The sequence below is a fragment of the Pteropus alecto genome, unplaced genomic scaffold (assembly GCF_000325575.1).
Source record: "Pteropus alecto unplaced genomic scaffold, ASM32557v1 scaffold16, whole genome shotgun sequence".
NCBI lineage: Eukaryota > Metazoa > Chordata > Mammalia > Chiroptera > Pteropodidae > Pteropus > Pteropus alecto.
In genome coordinates this window covers 6,187,015-6,205,183 of record NW_006438867.1, presented here as the reverse complement: position 1 = coordinate 6,205,183, position 18,169 = coordinate 6,187,015, and the positions used below count along the sequence as shown (strand labels likewise).

The 18,169-nt window shown below is 42.4% G+C and overlaps 1 protein-coding gene across 1 annotated transcript in view; it reads left to right on the top strand.

The window, feature by feature from the left end:
• The first annotated feature begins 6 nt into the window (after nt 1-6).
• SACS (sacsin molecular chaperone) overlaps nt 7-18,169 on the top strand; it is a 43,462-nt gene continuing 25,299 nt past the window's right edge. Inside the window, 7 exon segments of the mRNA XM_025049511.1 lie at nt 7-27; nt 158-308; nt 5,770-5,854; nt 6,673-6,758; nt 9,740-9,851; nt 14,723-14,869; nt 17,122-18,167. Of these exon segments, the coding sequence (XP_024905279.1) occupies nt 17-27; nt 158-308; nt 5,770-5,854; nt 6,673-6,758; nt 9,740-9,851; nt 14,723-14,869; nt 17,122-18,167 (1,638 nt within the window). The 5' untranslated portion in view covers nt 7-16.

Below are 18,169 nucleotides of genomic sequence, written 5' to 3'. Positions count from 1 at the left end.
GGCGAGGACGCCGGCGATGGGGGACAGGTAACGCCGCCCCGCGGGGCCGAGGGCCGCGAGGGCCCCTGCGATCGAGACCCCGGGCGACAGGGCGCGCGCTGGGTGGGCGCGGGTCCCCACGTGGCTCCCACTGAGGGTTCTTTTGCCTTTCGCGCAGGTGGCTCCGGGTGACCGTCCTCCCCGGCTGCGTGGGCTGCCGGACCGTGGCCGTTCTGGAGTCCTGGACCGTGCGTGACCTCAAGGAGCGCATCTTGGCTGAGACCGGCTTCCCGGTGTCGGAGCAGCGGCTGTGGCTCGGCGACAGGGAGGTACGGGCCCGCCTGTCCCCTCTCCTCAGGAGGACGAAGGGCCTGCCGTCTGCGCTGAGGGTTTTAGCACATCAGTTTGCTGGGCGGCAGGCTCGCTGATAGTGAAACCGAGCGGGTTTTATTCACGTGTCCTGGAAGACAGATGCGCATTTCATGGTCACCTTGGAATGCTTTGTAAATATGTTCCTATCGTTAGTGGTGAATTTTATTGATTTACCACTTCAGCTGTGTATTCCCCCTGCCCCATTTTGTCTGCATCTTCACTTCCTGAAATTAAGATACTTTTTTGATGGGCATTATAGTCAGAGGGTTTTTTTTTCTTTCTTTCTTTCTTTTTTTTTTTTTTGCTTCCTTTGAGATCATTGAAGTGACTTAATCATTACTCATATTTTTCTAATTTTGTTATACGTATAACTGGAACACTGGTAAATACCTTTACCTTTTATGTCTCAGAAGTTTCCCTCCAGTTTTTAGTCACAGAAATTTAGGACTGAAAGGATCTTAAGACATACTTTAACATAGAAATCTATTATTTTGAGGAGTAAATTTATTTTACAACTTCTAAGGTGCAAATGAATGACTTAGGATAATAGGAGTATTTCATACGGTCACATACTTTAAAATTGGGGAACATACACAATTTTCTTATAGAAGGAGTTACAGGGAAACCTTTTACTGAAGATTAACTTACTCTTTTATCCTAATAAGTATCTTCACTTTTTATATGGTAAAAGAACATCATTTCCAGGATTTAAAAGAGATCAAAAAAGAGCTGAACAGATCCACAAGGAATACTTGAGCCGTACAGAAGGACATTTTAAGTATTAGATTTCTTGCTACCCGGTACAAATATTGGCAAAGTACTTGGTACCTGTGATTTTTCATCCCTCTATGTAATCTTGACCTTCGTGTACCTGGGTCCACTCCTGGTCTCTTGCTCACTTAGACCCAGAGATCCCGTTAACCTTATGTTCCTCCAGGGATCAGTTCTCCTTACCAATTCCCCGAGGTGTTTGGTGGCACGCAGACAGTGACTTGACTGAGAACTTCGGACAGAATTGAATAAGAAAGCTCGTCGTTTTTACCTTTTCTTTTTCTGTGCCTACCCCTGTCTTTTAATCTTCCCGTTATACCGTCTTGGTTCTAAACCCACTTATATGGTTACTCCTCTGGTTCTGCTTTGTCAACTTGTCCCCAAATGTGGTTATACCCAAAGGCTCAGTGACTGGGTCTTGCCAGTAAAAATGTCTATGTAAAACTTCGATTTGGATGGTGAACATGGCAGTGAGTGGTGTGTCGAGTGTTTCGAGTTGAGTGGGTGGTTAGTGCCAGGGGCGTCTAGTTAGGAAACTTATGCTGGGATGAGGTAATGAGGTTCTAGACTATGATTGCAGAGGTGATGCTGAAAGGAAAGGATGTACACAATACTTTGTAAAAGACAAATTGTGCCAGTTTGGTACCAAATGGCTATGCAGGGCGCAGCAGGGTGTGGGAGAGGGTTAGATGTAGAATAAGGCAGAAGACTTGCCAAGGATGTTCACGAACCTTGAGTCAGATCAGGAAAATAATGGTTCAGTTAGCAGAGATAAACAAGTCCAGAGGGGGAATCTAATTTTGGAGGCAAGGTGGTGATCAGTTTGCTTTCATATGTTGTTCAGCCGATGGCAGGACATAAAAGAAGCATCCAGGAAAATGCATGAAGAAGGAGATGACCTAGGTCCTACTTCCTGTGCTGCCAGTGGATAACTGAGGCCAAATTAATTGATGTTCGAATCTGCTTTCCTTTTTCTAATAGAAATGGGATAAAGGGGTTCTAACCCATTCTAAGGTCTCTGCTGTGTAAGAGTCTTCATAGAGAGTGATGGGCAGGGGGCAGCTACAGACCTGGGACCGAAGCTTAAGGGATAGAGGTCAGGGCTGGAGATGTAACTTTGCGAAGTAACTTGCCCAGCATATTTCTCCTTCTGTTCTTTGTAAGTGCATTGGGAACGTGATTAACATTTATTGAGCAGTTGTGTTCTACACTATGCTAGATACTTTGCATATATCATATCATTTGCTACTGGAAACAGTGCCATGAGCTAGTTTTTACTACTCCATTTTGCAGACTAATGATGGTCAGATTCAGAGAAGAAGTATCAGATCAGGATTTGAACCCAGGTCTGTCTGATTCCAAAGTCTGTGGACAGTCTACAGTTCCACACCACAGGGAATGTGTCAGGGTGTCAAATAATAAAAAGGTAAATGTAACATTCTTTTACATTTAGCGGAGAAGAATAGCTTAAACCACTAACAACGAACTTTAAAGTCAAGGATGGAGCTCACCCAGAAACCATGCAAAGGGCACAATTCTGATTCAGAGTCACAGGCTTGTGACTTTTGAACTGGTGAATTTAGTAATGCTAATGTGTGACATTAGAAGAGGTCACCTTTGTATAAACAGATCTTTCACAGAAATGGTTTTCCTTTTTACTTTAATGCTGCTCAGATTAGATTTGAATTATTAGCAAGAATTTTAAATATTTTAGGGTAAGCAGGAAACAAAAGCTGTGGACATCTTGCCACTCATGATTTCGGTTGGTGTTGGACATTGTCAGCAGCAGCACTTAGCCCTCAGGCTGTCTGTGTCACCTGCCATCCTCTTCCTACTTGTCTGTCTCTTGCTTTCCTTGGCCTGGAAGTAGAATTTGTAAGTCCTTCACTTTACTTCCTGTCCTGTGCAGAGATTGAACTATTTGTGGTAGCTGTGCATCTTTCTGATCCTTTTTCCTGATCTGTACCAAACACGCTTGAGCCTCGAACCAGGTCTGAAGTATCACTTAACTTTCCCGTCTCTTAATTGTTCAAAAATGTCTTCGCTGTTCGCTCTTGAATCTTGAGAACCTCCTTATATCCTTGACAACTGAAAGAAGGAAGAAGTGTTGTGAGATCCAGATTGCAATTAATATTGTCTTGTCTGCTTAATAATTTAGAGTTATTTCATAGCGAAGGAAAATGAGCCTCTCTGAGGTTTTTATGGGGGAGCTGAGACTGGCATGGACAGAGACCCATATGTTGAAGTTATTTTACAATCACTTTTTAAAAAACAATATACAAAACCTGAAATGGGCAACTTTTAAGATTTCATTGCCTCTGGAGATGAAAGGGGCCAATGTTACTCTGCTTGGTTGGAGTGATTTAGGGTCTAGGAAAGAGCGAGGCCCAAGCAAAATCCTCAACTCTTGGCAAGCTCAGGAGGAGGAAGCAGATAGCACTCCTGAGATTATCTGTGCTGCTCAGATTGCTCTGGGAGAACCACTTCCCTGCGAATAGGCCAGTGACAGCAGTCTACCAAACATTCATCGTCAGGCTCACATAGCCAGTGACATCTGTCTTTACTAACCTGGTTCTGCTCCGTGTCCTCTCCCTTTTCAGGTCCTCTTAAAGACCTGGAAACGTCTTCCTGCATTACAGTTTTTCTTCCTCACTTCCTTTCTTACTTCCTTTAAATGTACCTGAATTGGACTAGTAATCCTTGGCTCATACATGGCTCTCTTTTAGTAACTAATTAATTAACAATAGAATGAACAACCATGACGACATCATCCAGTTGGAGACCTAGAACAGTGTTGATAGTCTGTATTTACCTCTGTGCTGCTTCTCCCCAACCTGTATGCCTGTCTCTTCCCTTACCCTATCGTGTTTATTATTCTGTTGCATTTTTTGTAGTTGTTTTGATAGCATTGTTGTAAGTGTGCGTATGTGTATGTGTGCATACATGTGTTCATATATATGTGCATGTGTGTGTGTATAACCTAAACGTATAACCTAAACAATATATTGTTCGCTTTTAGTTGTTTATGAATTTTATAAGGAGCTTATTATTCTATATGTAGTAACCCGGAATTATCTTTTCTCACTCAATATTATGTTATGAATATTCACCCAAATTTATGTGCAGTTTAGTTAATTCATCTATTGCCGTATAATATTCCAGTGTGTCAACATGTCATAGAATTTGGGTTGTTTCCAAATTTTCGCTATCAACGACAGTACTGCTATGATTATTCTTATTTCTGTTTCCTGTGCAAGGAGTTTTTACAGGTTTGCTCTAAGATTCAGTGGAAATATGTATAGAAAGCACTTTATAACCCAGGTACTATAGAACAACATGTTCAGATTTGTATTTTAGAGATGGAGGCCAGAATGAGGATGATGCACAGAAATGAAGGAGACCAGACAGGGGGTGTCATAAAATCCGAGAGATGTGGAGAGTCTGAACAGTTGAGATTGGAGAAGAGAAACTGGGGTAGACACACTGGGACCAGAGGTCAACTGGACATGTGATTTGGAGATAGAGGAATTTTTCCCTGTGTTTCCTGTCAAAGCGACGAGGTAGAAGGGGCCACTAGTGATGAGATGCAGAGTAAAAGGCGAGAGGGAGGTGTTGGAGGCAAGCTGGTGAGGTCGCCTTTCGACAGGGCGAGCTTCAGGCACCTCGGAGGGTAGTAGACAGCTGGAAACCCTGAATTTTTGACATGGTAAATGATGTCCTTCACACCCTGACGAGGAAGCATAAGGTACAAACGAGATGGTGGCTCGTCAGGTGAGCCTTTGAGTAATGTTTTGTTGACCTGTAAGGGGTTACTCCAGAGCAACACTTGGGAGCGGACCCCTGCGGGGAAGGTTGATCTAGCTTTGGGTTATTTATCTTATTTTCCAAAAACAAGCTCTCGATTACACTGCTCCTGTGAGTCACAGTCTCATGTATTATCCCCCGTCCTGATGAGAAACAGGACAATCACCAAACGCAAAATGAACATCAGGGTGTTTGCTGGAAACCAGTTTCAGCGGGGTTGTAGACCAGAGCCGCTTCAGAGGCTGGGTCCTTATTTGTCCCCTCCTTTTATGTCACACCTTTTTAAAGGTAGTGGTGTCTATAGCAGTGATTCCTCAAGTGTATTTCTAGGAACAATATCCTGTAAGATGCTCTTTGAAAATAAAAAAAATGTTCTGCAAAAATTCGTGAAATGTTGCTTGGTATAATCCTCTGTAAGAAAGTTACAATACACGTTAATATGTTAAATGCCCTAAAACCCAAACGATTCCAGCTAATTTAAAACATTTTTCCTTTGCTCCCGGTGACATCCCATAGAGCTGTGTTCTGAGCAACACACTTTGGAAATGCTGATCAAAAGAATGGTTTTGTTTATATTGATGATTCTGATTCATCATAAAAAATTTAAATAATTATACGTGTGTATTTGTAATTATCGAAGAAAGAGTCCTTTAAATTTTTAAGTAAAAAGTTTTACTGAATTTCTCTTATTCGAAATAGTCACTTCTCCAGAGCAACTTATTTCCTGATAAGAATAGTTAACAAGCATTGTTTCTTAATTGAAAAAAATTAAGATGAAGTTTTGAATTTAGAGTATTAGGAACTATATTGCTTTTCATACATTTTGTTTATTTATTTTTTCAGTTATCCGACTGGATCAAGTTTGGAGATCTGACTTCCAAAAATCGTCTTTTTGTAAAACTTCAATCAAAAGGCTTAAAAGGGGGAGGTATAATGCTGACTTTACAGGAGTATATGCCACGTTTAGTTGAATAAAGATCATGTTTTGAAAATGAAATGAAAATATGTACCACTGGGATGCAGCGAGGGGCTGTCGGGGCAGAGGACAGGGCAGGCGGAGCTAGCGAGTTACAGGAATCTGTGGGGCAGCTGGGGTTTAGTCTTGGTGGGTAGTTGTAGCAAAATGGTGCAAATAAATTTATAGTGATGATTTTGTTTTTGAAGCACAGATTTCTTTTTTACTTATGTACAGATTTTTTTTTCTGTGCTTCTGAGAAATCACTTCCCTTCCCACTCTTCTCCCTATACGTTCCTGTCACCTGTCTGAAGGTAACTTGGTCAGTCAGTTCTAAGAATCTCTAGTGTAGGAAAGGCTGAAGAGTGTTTGAGCGGGATGGCCATTATGACAGCGACTGCTGAATTTCCCAGCAGTCAGCACCTCGGTGGAGTTTGAGGATGTTACGATGACCAGATCAGCACCACTGTCTCTGGTTTATAATTCAGCAGCAAAGCACTCCTTATTTCGGTTGTTTTGGAAAATAGCATCCTCCCCATGCTCTTTATTTTTGAATTAATAATGTTTTGTGACAGTATCTTTTTGAACATTTTTAAACAAACTGTAGTTGAATGAAAAATCTTGAGATTTGATCAAGTTAAATCTGCTTTACTTGCTGCCAAGTCTGTTTAGTCAGATAGCTTTACGTACCAGAGAGCTGGGGTGAAACATGAAGTTGTAACTTGTGTCATTTTACTGTCTTGGAACCAAACACCACATCGTGGTAACAGGTCGTGGGATTTTTATTTTAGGTCGATTTGGTCAGACAACACCGCCACTTGTTGATTTTCTTAAGGACATTTTAAGAAGATATCCAGAAGGAGGGCAGATTCTTAAGGTAGGACATGTGTTGTGTATGTGTGTGAATTTACTTTGATAAAAATGAGATGGCGTAAAATTACTTAGAAGTCCTGTTAATGTTTACCTTTTTAAAAACTTCATCTCAATTTGCTGTATTTATGGCCCCCCGCAGCTCTGGTGCCTTCCCTCCCTAGGCGGGGCGGGCCGAGAATGTGGTGTGAACACACAAGGCCTCATAGGCAGAGGGGCCCACGAAGCTGCGCTGTGCTGTAACCACGCACAGTGTCACTCTAGGAACACTTTTTGGTAATTTTGTGTAATTATACAATGTAATTTTATGAATTTCATGTAAAACATTGTGTGGTGGCTTTACAAACCAACCGACCACACAAACAAGACGAAACCCGCATGTAGGTGCCATGAACACACGCTCAGCTGACTCCCAGATTTAGAGGTTTGCTTTTTGGAAGAGTTTAATGAGGTAATTATTTTAGTTTTTTATATCTATTTACGATATATTCTTTTAGTTTGAATATACTCCTTTAAAAATAAACTGAACAACCGTAAAAGAAAGCAATTATAGAAGTTATTACAAAGATTAGATTTTCTGTTTAATAGGAAACCTCCTTAATTGTACAAGTAGTTCAGTTATTACACACTCTGCTTCTCATTAATTATTTAGTGTTTATTACTTTCAGTATCTTAGGCCTCATTGTATTTTCTACTTTAGAAGGTAAATTTTCAGAGAAGGACAAGGTCAGTAGTCACACCTGGCTGGGTGCCAGTTGAGGACTGCGGCATCCTGTGGGATTTTAATGACGATATGTTCTTCCAGAATTAGGCATCAGCGGTTCACAGGAAATTCATGTGGAAGCCATTTTTATATTGAGGTATTGGGAAAGTGAAGCTCGGAAGAGAGTGGTTATTGGGTTGTGAAGAGAGTAGAGGGAGGGGAATAGAATACATTTAAAACTCAGAGTGCGTCGGCGGTAAGGGAGAGGGGCTCATCACTTCAGAGGTGAGGGAGAGCCTACCTGGAGGCGAGGCGGCTGTCGTGAGCGAGCTCTCCGTACGTTCTTGCAGGCAGCAAGCAGCTGTAGGTTGGGCCTTCCCCTCCGCTTACTGCATGTATCCGTGTGCTAGTCAGCACAATGTGATCTTTGTCCTTTGCAGGTTTCAGTAGAATTTGACTATTTTAGGTTTAATAGGAATCAGAAATCATCTAAACTTAGAGCACCACTTTTTGTGATGTCTGCCGAAAGGCCCAGAGATATTTTAATGACATGCTCCAAATCACATGAAAATTGGAACATTTATTGCCTCTCCTTCCCAGAATCAGTGTGAAAGAGATCCCCTGAGAAGAAGCATCCCGGCTTCTTTTCGTTCAACTTGATACTGGAACTTGGGCTTTTATCTTCAGTTTTCTTCATCTCGGGTCCCTAAAATACACATAAATCACAAATAGGTATCCAAATGAAAGCATGATCTAAAGTGCTATCATTTTGTAAGATAACATTGTATTTTCCTACCCATTAGTTCTTATTTCTGTCTTTTATATTGTAATACCCTAACATAAGTAAGATTGCTAATTTTTAGGGATTCTGTTAGACTAAATACAGTAAGACTAGGTCTTAAAATCCTATGAGAAAGCGGCAGTTGTAGTAATAGGAATTTATAGCTGAGAAGGAGGTAGGTGAGGACATGGAACATGTGAACATTTGTGCACGTTCGGGGTGCACAGCAGGTGGAATGATGCTCCCCCACCTTTCCGTGTGTACCAGTGAACCACCAAGCACCTCATCTGGTCGCAGATCGAGCTCGCCCATTCTGCGTCATTCCCTTACTCAGTCTTACAGGTGTCTCTTTTTCACGTGGGCACTGGCACCTTTCTGCTGGGACAGAGGCTTTGCTGTTGGCCCTGGTGTCGTAGCAGTGTAAACTCTTCAGAGCTTGCCTGTTCCTACCCCCTGGTTTAGCGATGCCACGGTGCTGGGAAAGTAAAAAATAGTTCTCAAAGTTAGAGGTTCGTGAGTATAATACTACAGGGTGAATTATTGTGTTTCTAAAGATCTATTCATTTAAAATACAGCCACTCGATTTGGTCTAAGTCACAGCTCATCCAGCTAATTGTCATGTGCTGGCTTTTTTGTACTATAGACAAGGTCCAGAATCAACTAGGGATGATACCTCTGAAGTTCATTTCAAGTTCTGACGATTATGGTGCTGGCTGTAGGAGCTGGGTTCTTTCTTATTTCAGAGTGTGGAGCTCCTTACGTGACTTTGGTCAATGTGTCGAGTGATTGGGGTTTTTTGAGGCTACCGATGGGTACCAATCCTGTAGGCTGCCCTTCCCTTTCTGCATTACAGAGTTTGACTACTCATTCACCCCCTCCCTGCCACACACACTCATCATCTACCATGCAGTGTTACTTCCTTTTTAATGAAAGGAATGCCAGTCCCGACCCTCAGGAAACTTTGACTAGTATAGGAGAAGGATGTTCTATCGCACGTTCTCAGGAATGCAGCATACTGTACTGATCAGTACACACAGACCGATGCATCTTTTCTAAGAGAAGGTAAGTTTAGTGAGTGAATGATAAATAAAGGTCTTTTTTTTAGTAACTGCTCGAGAACGAGGTACTTGTGCCAGATGGCGGAACAATCTATGCAGCTTTTGGAAATGGAGTAATTTATTTTGCATGAAGGCTTTGGGTAGATTGTAAATGATAGTTGTAAATAGCCTCTGGATTTGTATTTAGAGACCAAGAGATAGCAAGTTAAAAACCGCATTTTTAAGTATGTGTAAATGAAGGACTCATCATCTTTTCAGCCATACTCTCATGTTTGTGACAGTCACTTTCAGCAGTGTCCTCACCAGATCTGAAAAGATAACGATGCAAGTAGTAGGTTTCCTTTATTTAAATGTGATTACTTTTAAATATTATAGGTAAATACAAAGATGGGCAGTAGATCACTGCGTTACTAAATATCATCATTTTTGGTATATTTCTTGCTTAGGAATTAATTCAGAATGCAGAGGATGCTGGAGCCACAGAAGTTAAATTTTTATATGATGAGACTCAATATGGGACGGAGACTCTTTGGTCCAAAGATATGGCGCAATATCAGGGTAAGAATCAATGTTTAGGAACAAGTTTTATGTCCTAACGGGTGATTTTTAGTGATCTACAATACTCTGTTTAATGACTAGTCTACACTTCTCGGCGTATTCCATTCTGCTTCTTCAGATGTTTTTCTCTGCCTTCGGTTGGCGGCTGTCCGCTAGTCGGTATTTTTAGGGAACAAAGAAAAAGTTTGGAAGCTCAAAGAAACGAGCAGTGTCAATGCAGCTGACAGTAGAGATTTGGACCGTGCGGGTCCACTTATATGCAGATTCTTTTCAAAAATCAAACAGTTGGTCCCCTGTATCCTTGGGTTTCGCATCCTCAAATTCAAGCAACTGAGGATCAAAAACAGCATTTTCGATCCAGTTGGGAATCTGTGAATGCAGAGGGCCAACTGCGCATTGTTCTACGCCATCTTATATGAGGGACTTGATCGAGCCTCTTTGGATTTTGGGGTGTGTGTGTGTGTGTGTGTGTGTGTGTGTGTGTGTGAGTGATCAATCCCCTGTGTATACTGAGGGATGACTGAAGTTTTTTGGGGAGTCAAAAGTAATACATGGATTTTCGACCTTGCGGGTTGGTACCCCTAACCCCCACATCGCCCAGGGGCCAGCTGTACCTCAGCCTCTGGTCCTTTTTAGCCAGCTTGTGAGTGTTTTGTATCGTTGGCAAGACAAAGGGACACACTTTTCATATATATAACACTTCTCTGCATTTGGAAAGACGTAAGAGGCTGTGCTTTTGTGTACTATTTTCTGCTTTTAGAGTACCCTTGATGTATTTTGGAGAAATTTTGGGTGGGGTGAGAAATTTTGAAGGGGAGAGGGGAATAAGAGAGATGAAAGAAAGACAGTGAAAAGCGCCATGACCTGTAACAGACTCCGGATGTCTCAGCCCTAGTCTCTGAAGGGTTGTGTTGAAAAGAACATGCGTAACTTTTGCTGCAGCTTCAGAGTCAGCAGGATGATTGCAAATGACTGTCTGCGACAGAAAGTTATCGAGGAAAAGGAGCATCAGTTCAGATTTTCCGGGTCTTAGTTTTCAAGAGTATAAGTTGTGTATTTTTAAAAAGATGTTTTATGATTTAGGAGAATAATCAACATTATTGCTAAATATTTAAATATTAAATGTTTAGCGTTTTTTATGGGAGATATATTTATTCCTAGGTCAAATTCGTGGTACGAAAGTTGCATTGTTTTATCCTATAAAGAGATGCTCTGAGACATAAACCACATCAAGAGGTTTTCATTCCGGCCCTGACTCCTGCTGCCTCCATGACCTTGGCAGGACGAGAGGGCTGAGCCAGTCAGGTCTCCTGGTTCTCAGATTCCGTGATTTAATGTGACTGCTTTGAAAGATATCGGATGGGGATGTGAGGGTCGTTGATTTAAGCCATGGTCCCACACGGTGCTACCATGCCATGTGTCTCCTCGGGCACCGGTGTGTCGAGTGGCAGCCCTGACCTCAGTGTGATTAAACACATCACTGAGCCTCGCTCAGTTCCAGTCTGCTCACCTGAAAAATGGTAATAAGAACAAGATCTACCTGCCAGTTATTTTGAGGATTAGGCGAGAGCATACCTGCGTTGATGTTTTACGTCTGGTGTTGTCCCGATGTTGGTTAGCGGTGGGTCCTAGAGAACCACAGAAGGGAGACTGTGTGGGTCCCAAAGTGATTCGCTTCCGAATCCCCCTGCCGCTGTGACTCCTTGCTTCCATCCTCGACTTCACCACGTTAAAAAAATACCTGAAATGAGATTTAGCTGAGTTTGTGCATAAGTATACTTAAAGACAGAACCTTTAAAGTGACACCAGATTAGCCAGTTTAAAATAAACTTGGACACAAAAAAGTGGGTGAAAATGATCTTCAGTCTCTATCTGTTGAGGGCTCTACATGCTCTTACATATTTGAGAATATCTTTCTCTCGTGTTCAGATATGAATGTTGTCTTTGTTGGTATCATCTGAGATTACAGTTTTTCTCCCTTTATTGATACCTAGTTTTGCAGGTGAGAACTCGAGTTCAACTTGTTTTGGTTCTTTTTTATATAATCAGTTTGACAAAGGCTCAGTTTGTCAAATAAGTTGCAGAAGAATAAGAGATCCTACACAGTGTCACACTTCACTAAGGATTCCAGGGATGTGGTTAGTTAAGAGACAGACACAGTGAAGGCAGCAAGGCTCAGACTCCCAGCACCTCCTCCCAGGTCCCTTCATGCTGTGGTAGGACACATCTTGGCCTAGATTCAACAGCAGTGGCCTCTCAGTGATGCGTGCAGGCCTTCACTTTCACAGGTGGAGCTGCTTCAGTCATGAAACGGGTTCGTGTTTTTCTCTGATAATTACAGAGCTTGGGACATTTTCAAGGAATTATGCCTATCTCTAAATTCCAGGTTTATTTACAATAAGCCACCTTCTAAAAGCATCCACTGGATCAGGTCTCTTCTGCTAGTAAATACTATTAGCCTGTTTGCCCAGAGATCTGTTATCAGTGTGTTTATAAGACAGTTTGCCTGGGTTCTCGCTCTTTCTTGGGTATTTGCATCTAGAAGGAGAGAGTAGATTGCAGGCCTGCCGCTCACCCTTTCTTTCCCAGGTGACTTTGTTTTTTCTTCGTCATGTTTATTCTTCTCTTATCTCAGAAGCAAGAGTGCACCCTTTTGATCGGGCTAGATGTGGAGTATTTAAAAATCGATCTCAGTGATGGAGGCAGCGATTCACTAGTTGGAGCAAAGGCAAAATATACAGCTTTTCTCCTCATTCCAGGATGAGTACAATCAGAATAATATCTTGATTAAGCCTTAAATGATCACTAGACTATACCTGCTACATTCAGAAGCCAGTTGAGAAGGCTGCGTCCCACTGCCCCTCGCCCAGCTCCGTGCGGGCCGAGGTGGCCGTGTGTGTGTGTGTGCACTGCCCAGTCCTGTTGCCGACGAGGAGAGGAGAGCTCCGACAGCCAGTGCGTGGTACCGGGCCACTTACAGGGTGTCCTTCACCTGTCCCTTCTCGATAGGGGTTGCAGTGATGTGCAGGACAGGAAACAGCCGTCTTCACATGGCATGTGGGGATGTGGGGAGGAAATGCTTTTTCATGGGAAACTCTTCTTTATCTGAATTTGTGAAAATAAGCTTCGTTATTTTGTAGTTTAACAAGTGTTTTATAAAAGTCAGGCAGCAGAAGGTCGGCTGCCCAGTTTTCTGGCCGACAGTGAGAAGGAAGGCGGGTCTTCTGCGGGTTGGCTGCTCTGCTTCATTGCTGGCTACCTGGCTACCTGGCATGTCCCCTGCTGGATTTCTGATTGCCCCCTATGGATCTCGTAGTTATGTGAGTTTTTCTAGATTCTGGCAAGAGCTTCCCTCTCAGTCCTGGCGTTCAGTGTTGTGAGTTTTTGTGGTCCTTGTATCTGTGTCTTCATAGGTGTTTTTAATGGACACTTGGAGCAGGCAGAGCCAAGCACTGCTTGTTCATGCCATTTTTAAACCAGCTGTGGTTAGCTGCTTGGTAATGTTATTTGTCTTATTAATGTTCCTGTAATATTTATTTTATTAGGAATAAAGATGAACAATATCATACAGTAGCAGTGATTATAACAGCAGTAATATCTGACTTTTTGGGTGTCTTCTCTGAGCTGGGTACAGAGCTGAGCCCCTCACTCGTATCACCTCATTTGATGCTCAGCTCTTCTTTGTGGTTAGATGCTGTTCTTGTCCTGTTTTACAGATGAGGAAGCTGGGCCTTACTAACTAGTTTGCCTAAAGTGATGCAGTTTATAATGGTAGAGCTGGGTCTGAAATCTAAACTTACCTGGCCCAGAATCCACTCTAACTACTGTGTGTTTTTTCTGTCCCTCTCAGAAAAACCCTGGCAGTCTTGGCTATTTTCATATCTCTACTTTGACTCTTTCGCAAATAACATTCACACCATTTTTGTAAAATAAACCATGGCCAACACCCCCATATCTGTGCTTGAATTTATAGGAGCAGAAGAGGCTTCGGGGTGCTGGCATGTTCTCTACAATTTACGTGGGTGGAGGCTACACAGGTTTTTTTTCACTTTGTAAGAATTCATCAAGCTGTAGACTTGAAACTATACTTCATTGTATGTTATACTTCAGTGACTTTATCAAATAAAAATATTAATTGTTTTTAAAATATGAGTTACTACAGTTGAACATATGAACATATTCAAAGACTGTTAGAGATTCTGAAGATAAATCTCGAAAAGTGGAGTTCTAAAAACACTTTGTGCAGAATTATAACTTTTTAAAGGAAGTATATTGGAGACAGAGTGATATTATTCTGAAGCGCTTATTTAAAAATTTGTCACATTAATGATTTTAAAAAATTATATAAGTAATGCCTTGTATAGAAAAATCCAGAGGGTACCAAAAGCAAACACTTACAAGGTACTTATTAAATTTACTAAGGGATTATTGTTCACCTTTTGAAGTAATATATTAATAAGTTTTTTTCAGATAGTAAGCCTACTTAGTACATTTATTTATAGGCAACTCTATTTGCAAAAGAAAATTTGAATATGCTATTTAGGAACAAATTTTACAAAGTAGTACACTGTGATTAATTTCCTTGTTTGCCCCAGTTTGAGAGTGTTTAAGTACCATAACACCCTTAATTTTTCCTTTTTGGATTTTTGGCCAACAATGTTATATTTATTCTGGTCATTTTTACCATTAATTTGTGTTTTTATTTTTATTACGAAAACAATCAGAATTATAATGCAGAATTCAGTCATTCCATTCATGTCTTTACATCTTCCCACTCAATGAGCAACTTTTAGAGGAAGTTCTTGGAAGGTTGGCGGACAGTTGGACACTGGCACGCTTCTGAGTACGCGCATGTGCGTTTTGACCCCCAGGGGCAGCCCTCTACGTCTACAACAACGCGGTTTTCACCCCGGAAGACTGGCATGGCATTCAGGAAATCGCGAGAAGCAGGAAGAAGGATGACCCTTTGAAGGTCGGAAGATTTGGAATTGGGTTTAATTCTGTCTATCACATAACAGGTATGGTATTTGGCTTTTTAGTCTTGATATTGAAAATTATTTTAGCCTGTAGTTTGTAATTTATTTGGTTAACTTCTAAGATGATATTGTTTTAAGAGGCATCTTTTCTAAATTCTTTGTCAGTAGCAAGGAGTATGTCAATGAAATATCAGTGTGTCTTGCGTTTTTAAGTTACCATGGTGACTACACCAAAGCTGCATCATGTGATGCTAAAAGTGTCATCGTGAACAGTAGAATCGGTGTAATATATTGAGCCATTTTATGTGGGGTCAGAAAGGTAGCTCTTGAAATGCCTACACCAAATCGTTACTCTAAGAGATTTTCCACTGAAAATGTTTGAGTCAGGCGAATTGATTCTGACCGATTTTCTTGTTTATGATTTTAGATATGAGGTTAAAGAGGAAGGTGTATTATCCAGTGGTATCGAATAACTGACAGAGTGAGGGTCTTTGAAGTGATTCTGACTTCTCTGCATTTTCCTCATAAAAGTTTTGCTATTCTTAAACTTATGAGTATTTTAATAATTACTTTGAAATCGCATTTTGAATCTAGAAAGAATGAAGTTTCTGGCTCATAGAGTAGAAGTACTTGAAACTCAGTGTAGACAGCTCTAAGAGCACATCAAAGCTCTTAGTATTTACTACCGTTCGTAATAAAGATTTTTTTCTTATTGAATTAGTCCTTGCTATGGTTTAGTTTCAAACTGTTTTTGCATTTTGAACTTGTAGGAGAAGGAGAGATTGAGCTGGCAGAGCTATACCCGGGTGACCGTATAATTTATTGTTCAAACTGGGACACTCGTGAAAGTGAAGAGGGTGGTGTTAGTCTCAGACAACTGGCCTAAATTGGGCCTGCCCTGGGTGAGTGGACCATAGGGTCACCCTCACTATAGCCCAATTTTAGTAAGCCTATTTTTTAAATTGCATTTACATTATAATACTACCACGTAATACTATATTAAGTAATATTACATAATAGTTATATTGAATCATATATTCCAACATTCATAACTATTATACATGACATTAGCAATCATGTGTTCACCCATTTGCAGATTACCCCCAGGTCTGCGACATGCGATATGGGGGCACATGTGGATTGCATAAGCGTGGGGACTGTTGTACAGGAATGTATTGTTTAGTTAGAGCCCAGCCGACTGCCAGCATCTGCATCTTGCTCTGGATTTGTTCCCCATTTGAGAATGAGCACATTTATGTGGGACAGTATTAATGAGTGCTGTTCTCTAATCTGAGGATTTGCAAAGGTCACAGGTCATGCTTTAAAATTGTCAGGCATCTCCCTGGCATAATTTCAGAACAGGGACTGTGAGCACTGTCGACGGATGGGAGTGGCGTAGGTCACATTGCAGACTGATGTAGTGGCTGGGTCGGTGGATGTAATATTTCCTCCTTAAAATACCCGGGAGTTTAGGAGTTGATTGTGACAGCTGGCTTGCAGCTGATGACCAGAACATCAAAGGTGGACTTCACTGAGTTGCATTTTCATGAGGTCAGGTGCTATCGTCAGCATGTGAGGCAAAACATCAAAATTCCCCTCGGGAAGTCCTTAGAAGGGCACTGTGGTGGAGTTTCTCGTGATACAGCATGCCCGACACGTCTGGTTTCCCCTCAGTGTTTATCACTTTGTGGTTGGAGAGCCGCTGGAGCAGTTGGGGTCAGGTTTGGGGCCGTGCTGCGCAAAAACGGGTCTGGAAGCAGCACACTCGGGTTCGGTGAGCCCGACGCCCCCAGCCCGAGGGCTTCTACTCGGAGAGGCCTGGGGACGAATGCCACCCGAAGGGGCTCGTCTTACACTCACTGGAGGGCGGGTGCTGGCTGGGCGACATGGCGGCAGAACTGCCTGCGTTGTCGTTTCTCTGCCCCTCCTCCTCCAGAGAACCTGCTGCCGAGGGTTTTATTTTGAGCATAGGCTACAGCTCTGTTATGTTTCATCGGGTTCACATGGCTGTGGGCGCTGACTACAAATATCCAAATACTCTACATATTTTAATTGTTTAATAAGTTTTAAGATGTATCTTAGGTTCTCACACTAATCACGTAAAGTCTCTGCCTCGTACTTATTGAATCAGAAGAGCTAAACTTAGGTGTGTTTTTTAGATCTATTTTAGAGTTATTTTATGGCTATGCTTTTTTCATGTGTAACATTTTGATAGTAATTAGGCATTGAAATTGTAATTATAATTGTTCATTAAATTTCAGCGTCGATTGTGAGTGTTGAATTTTTCCTTACAGATGTTCCTTGCATCTTTAGCGGTGACCAGATTGGGATGTTAGATCCTCATCAGACACTTTTTGGTCCACATGAATCAGGTCAATGTTGGAACCTCAAAGATGACAGCAAAGAAATTAGCGAACTTTCAGACCAGTTTGCTCCATTTATTGGCATTTTTGGAAGCAGCAAGGAAACGTTTATAAATGGCAATTTTCCAGGAACATTCTTCCGTTTTCCTCTTCGCCTGCAGCCTTCCCAGCTCAGCAGTAACCTCTACAATAAGCAGAAGGTTCTCGAGTTGTTTGACTCTTTCAGGGCAGATGCGGACACGGTGCTGCTCTTTCTGAAAAGCGTGCAGGACGTCTCCTTACATGTCCGAGAGGCCGATGGAACAGAGAAGCTGGTGTTTCGAGTGACCGCTAGTGAGGATAAGGCGCTGAAGCAGGAGCGGCCGCATTCTGTCAAGGTTCTGGGGACCGCTATAAGTAACTATTGCAAAAAGATTCCGAGCGACAGCATAACCTGTGTGACTTATCATATAAATATAGCTTTAGAAGACGAGAGTACTAAGGACAGACAGCAGACGTCTTGGTTGGTGTGTAACAGTGTGGGCGGGCGAGGGATTAGCGGCAAACTGGACTCCTTAGCCGATGAACTGAAGTTCGTGCCCATCATCGGGATCGCCATGTCTTTATCAGGCGGAGGCGACGAAGAAAAAGGAGCAACGTCTGATTTCGCAGGAAAAGCGTTCTGTTTCCTGCCCCTGCCGCCGGGCGAGGAGAGCCAGACGGGCCTCCCGGTTCACGTCAGCGGCTTCTTCGGCCTGACGGACAACCGCAGAAGCATCAAGTGGCGAGAGCTGGACCAGTGGCGGGACCCGGCGGCCGTGTGGAATGAATCTTTGGTCAGGGACGTCGTCCCAAAGGCCTACGCCACCCTCATCTTCGACTCCATCAGACGCCTGGAGGCACAGAGGGGCGCCGACGCCCCGCTGTCGGTGGACGCCGTCTACAGGCTGTGGCCCGACGTGAACAAGGTGCGGGCGCGCTGGCGGCCGGCGCTGCAGGC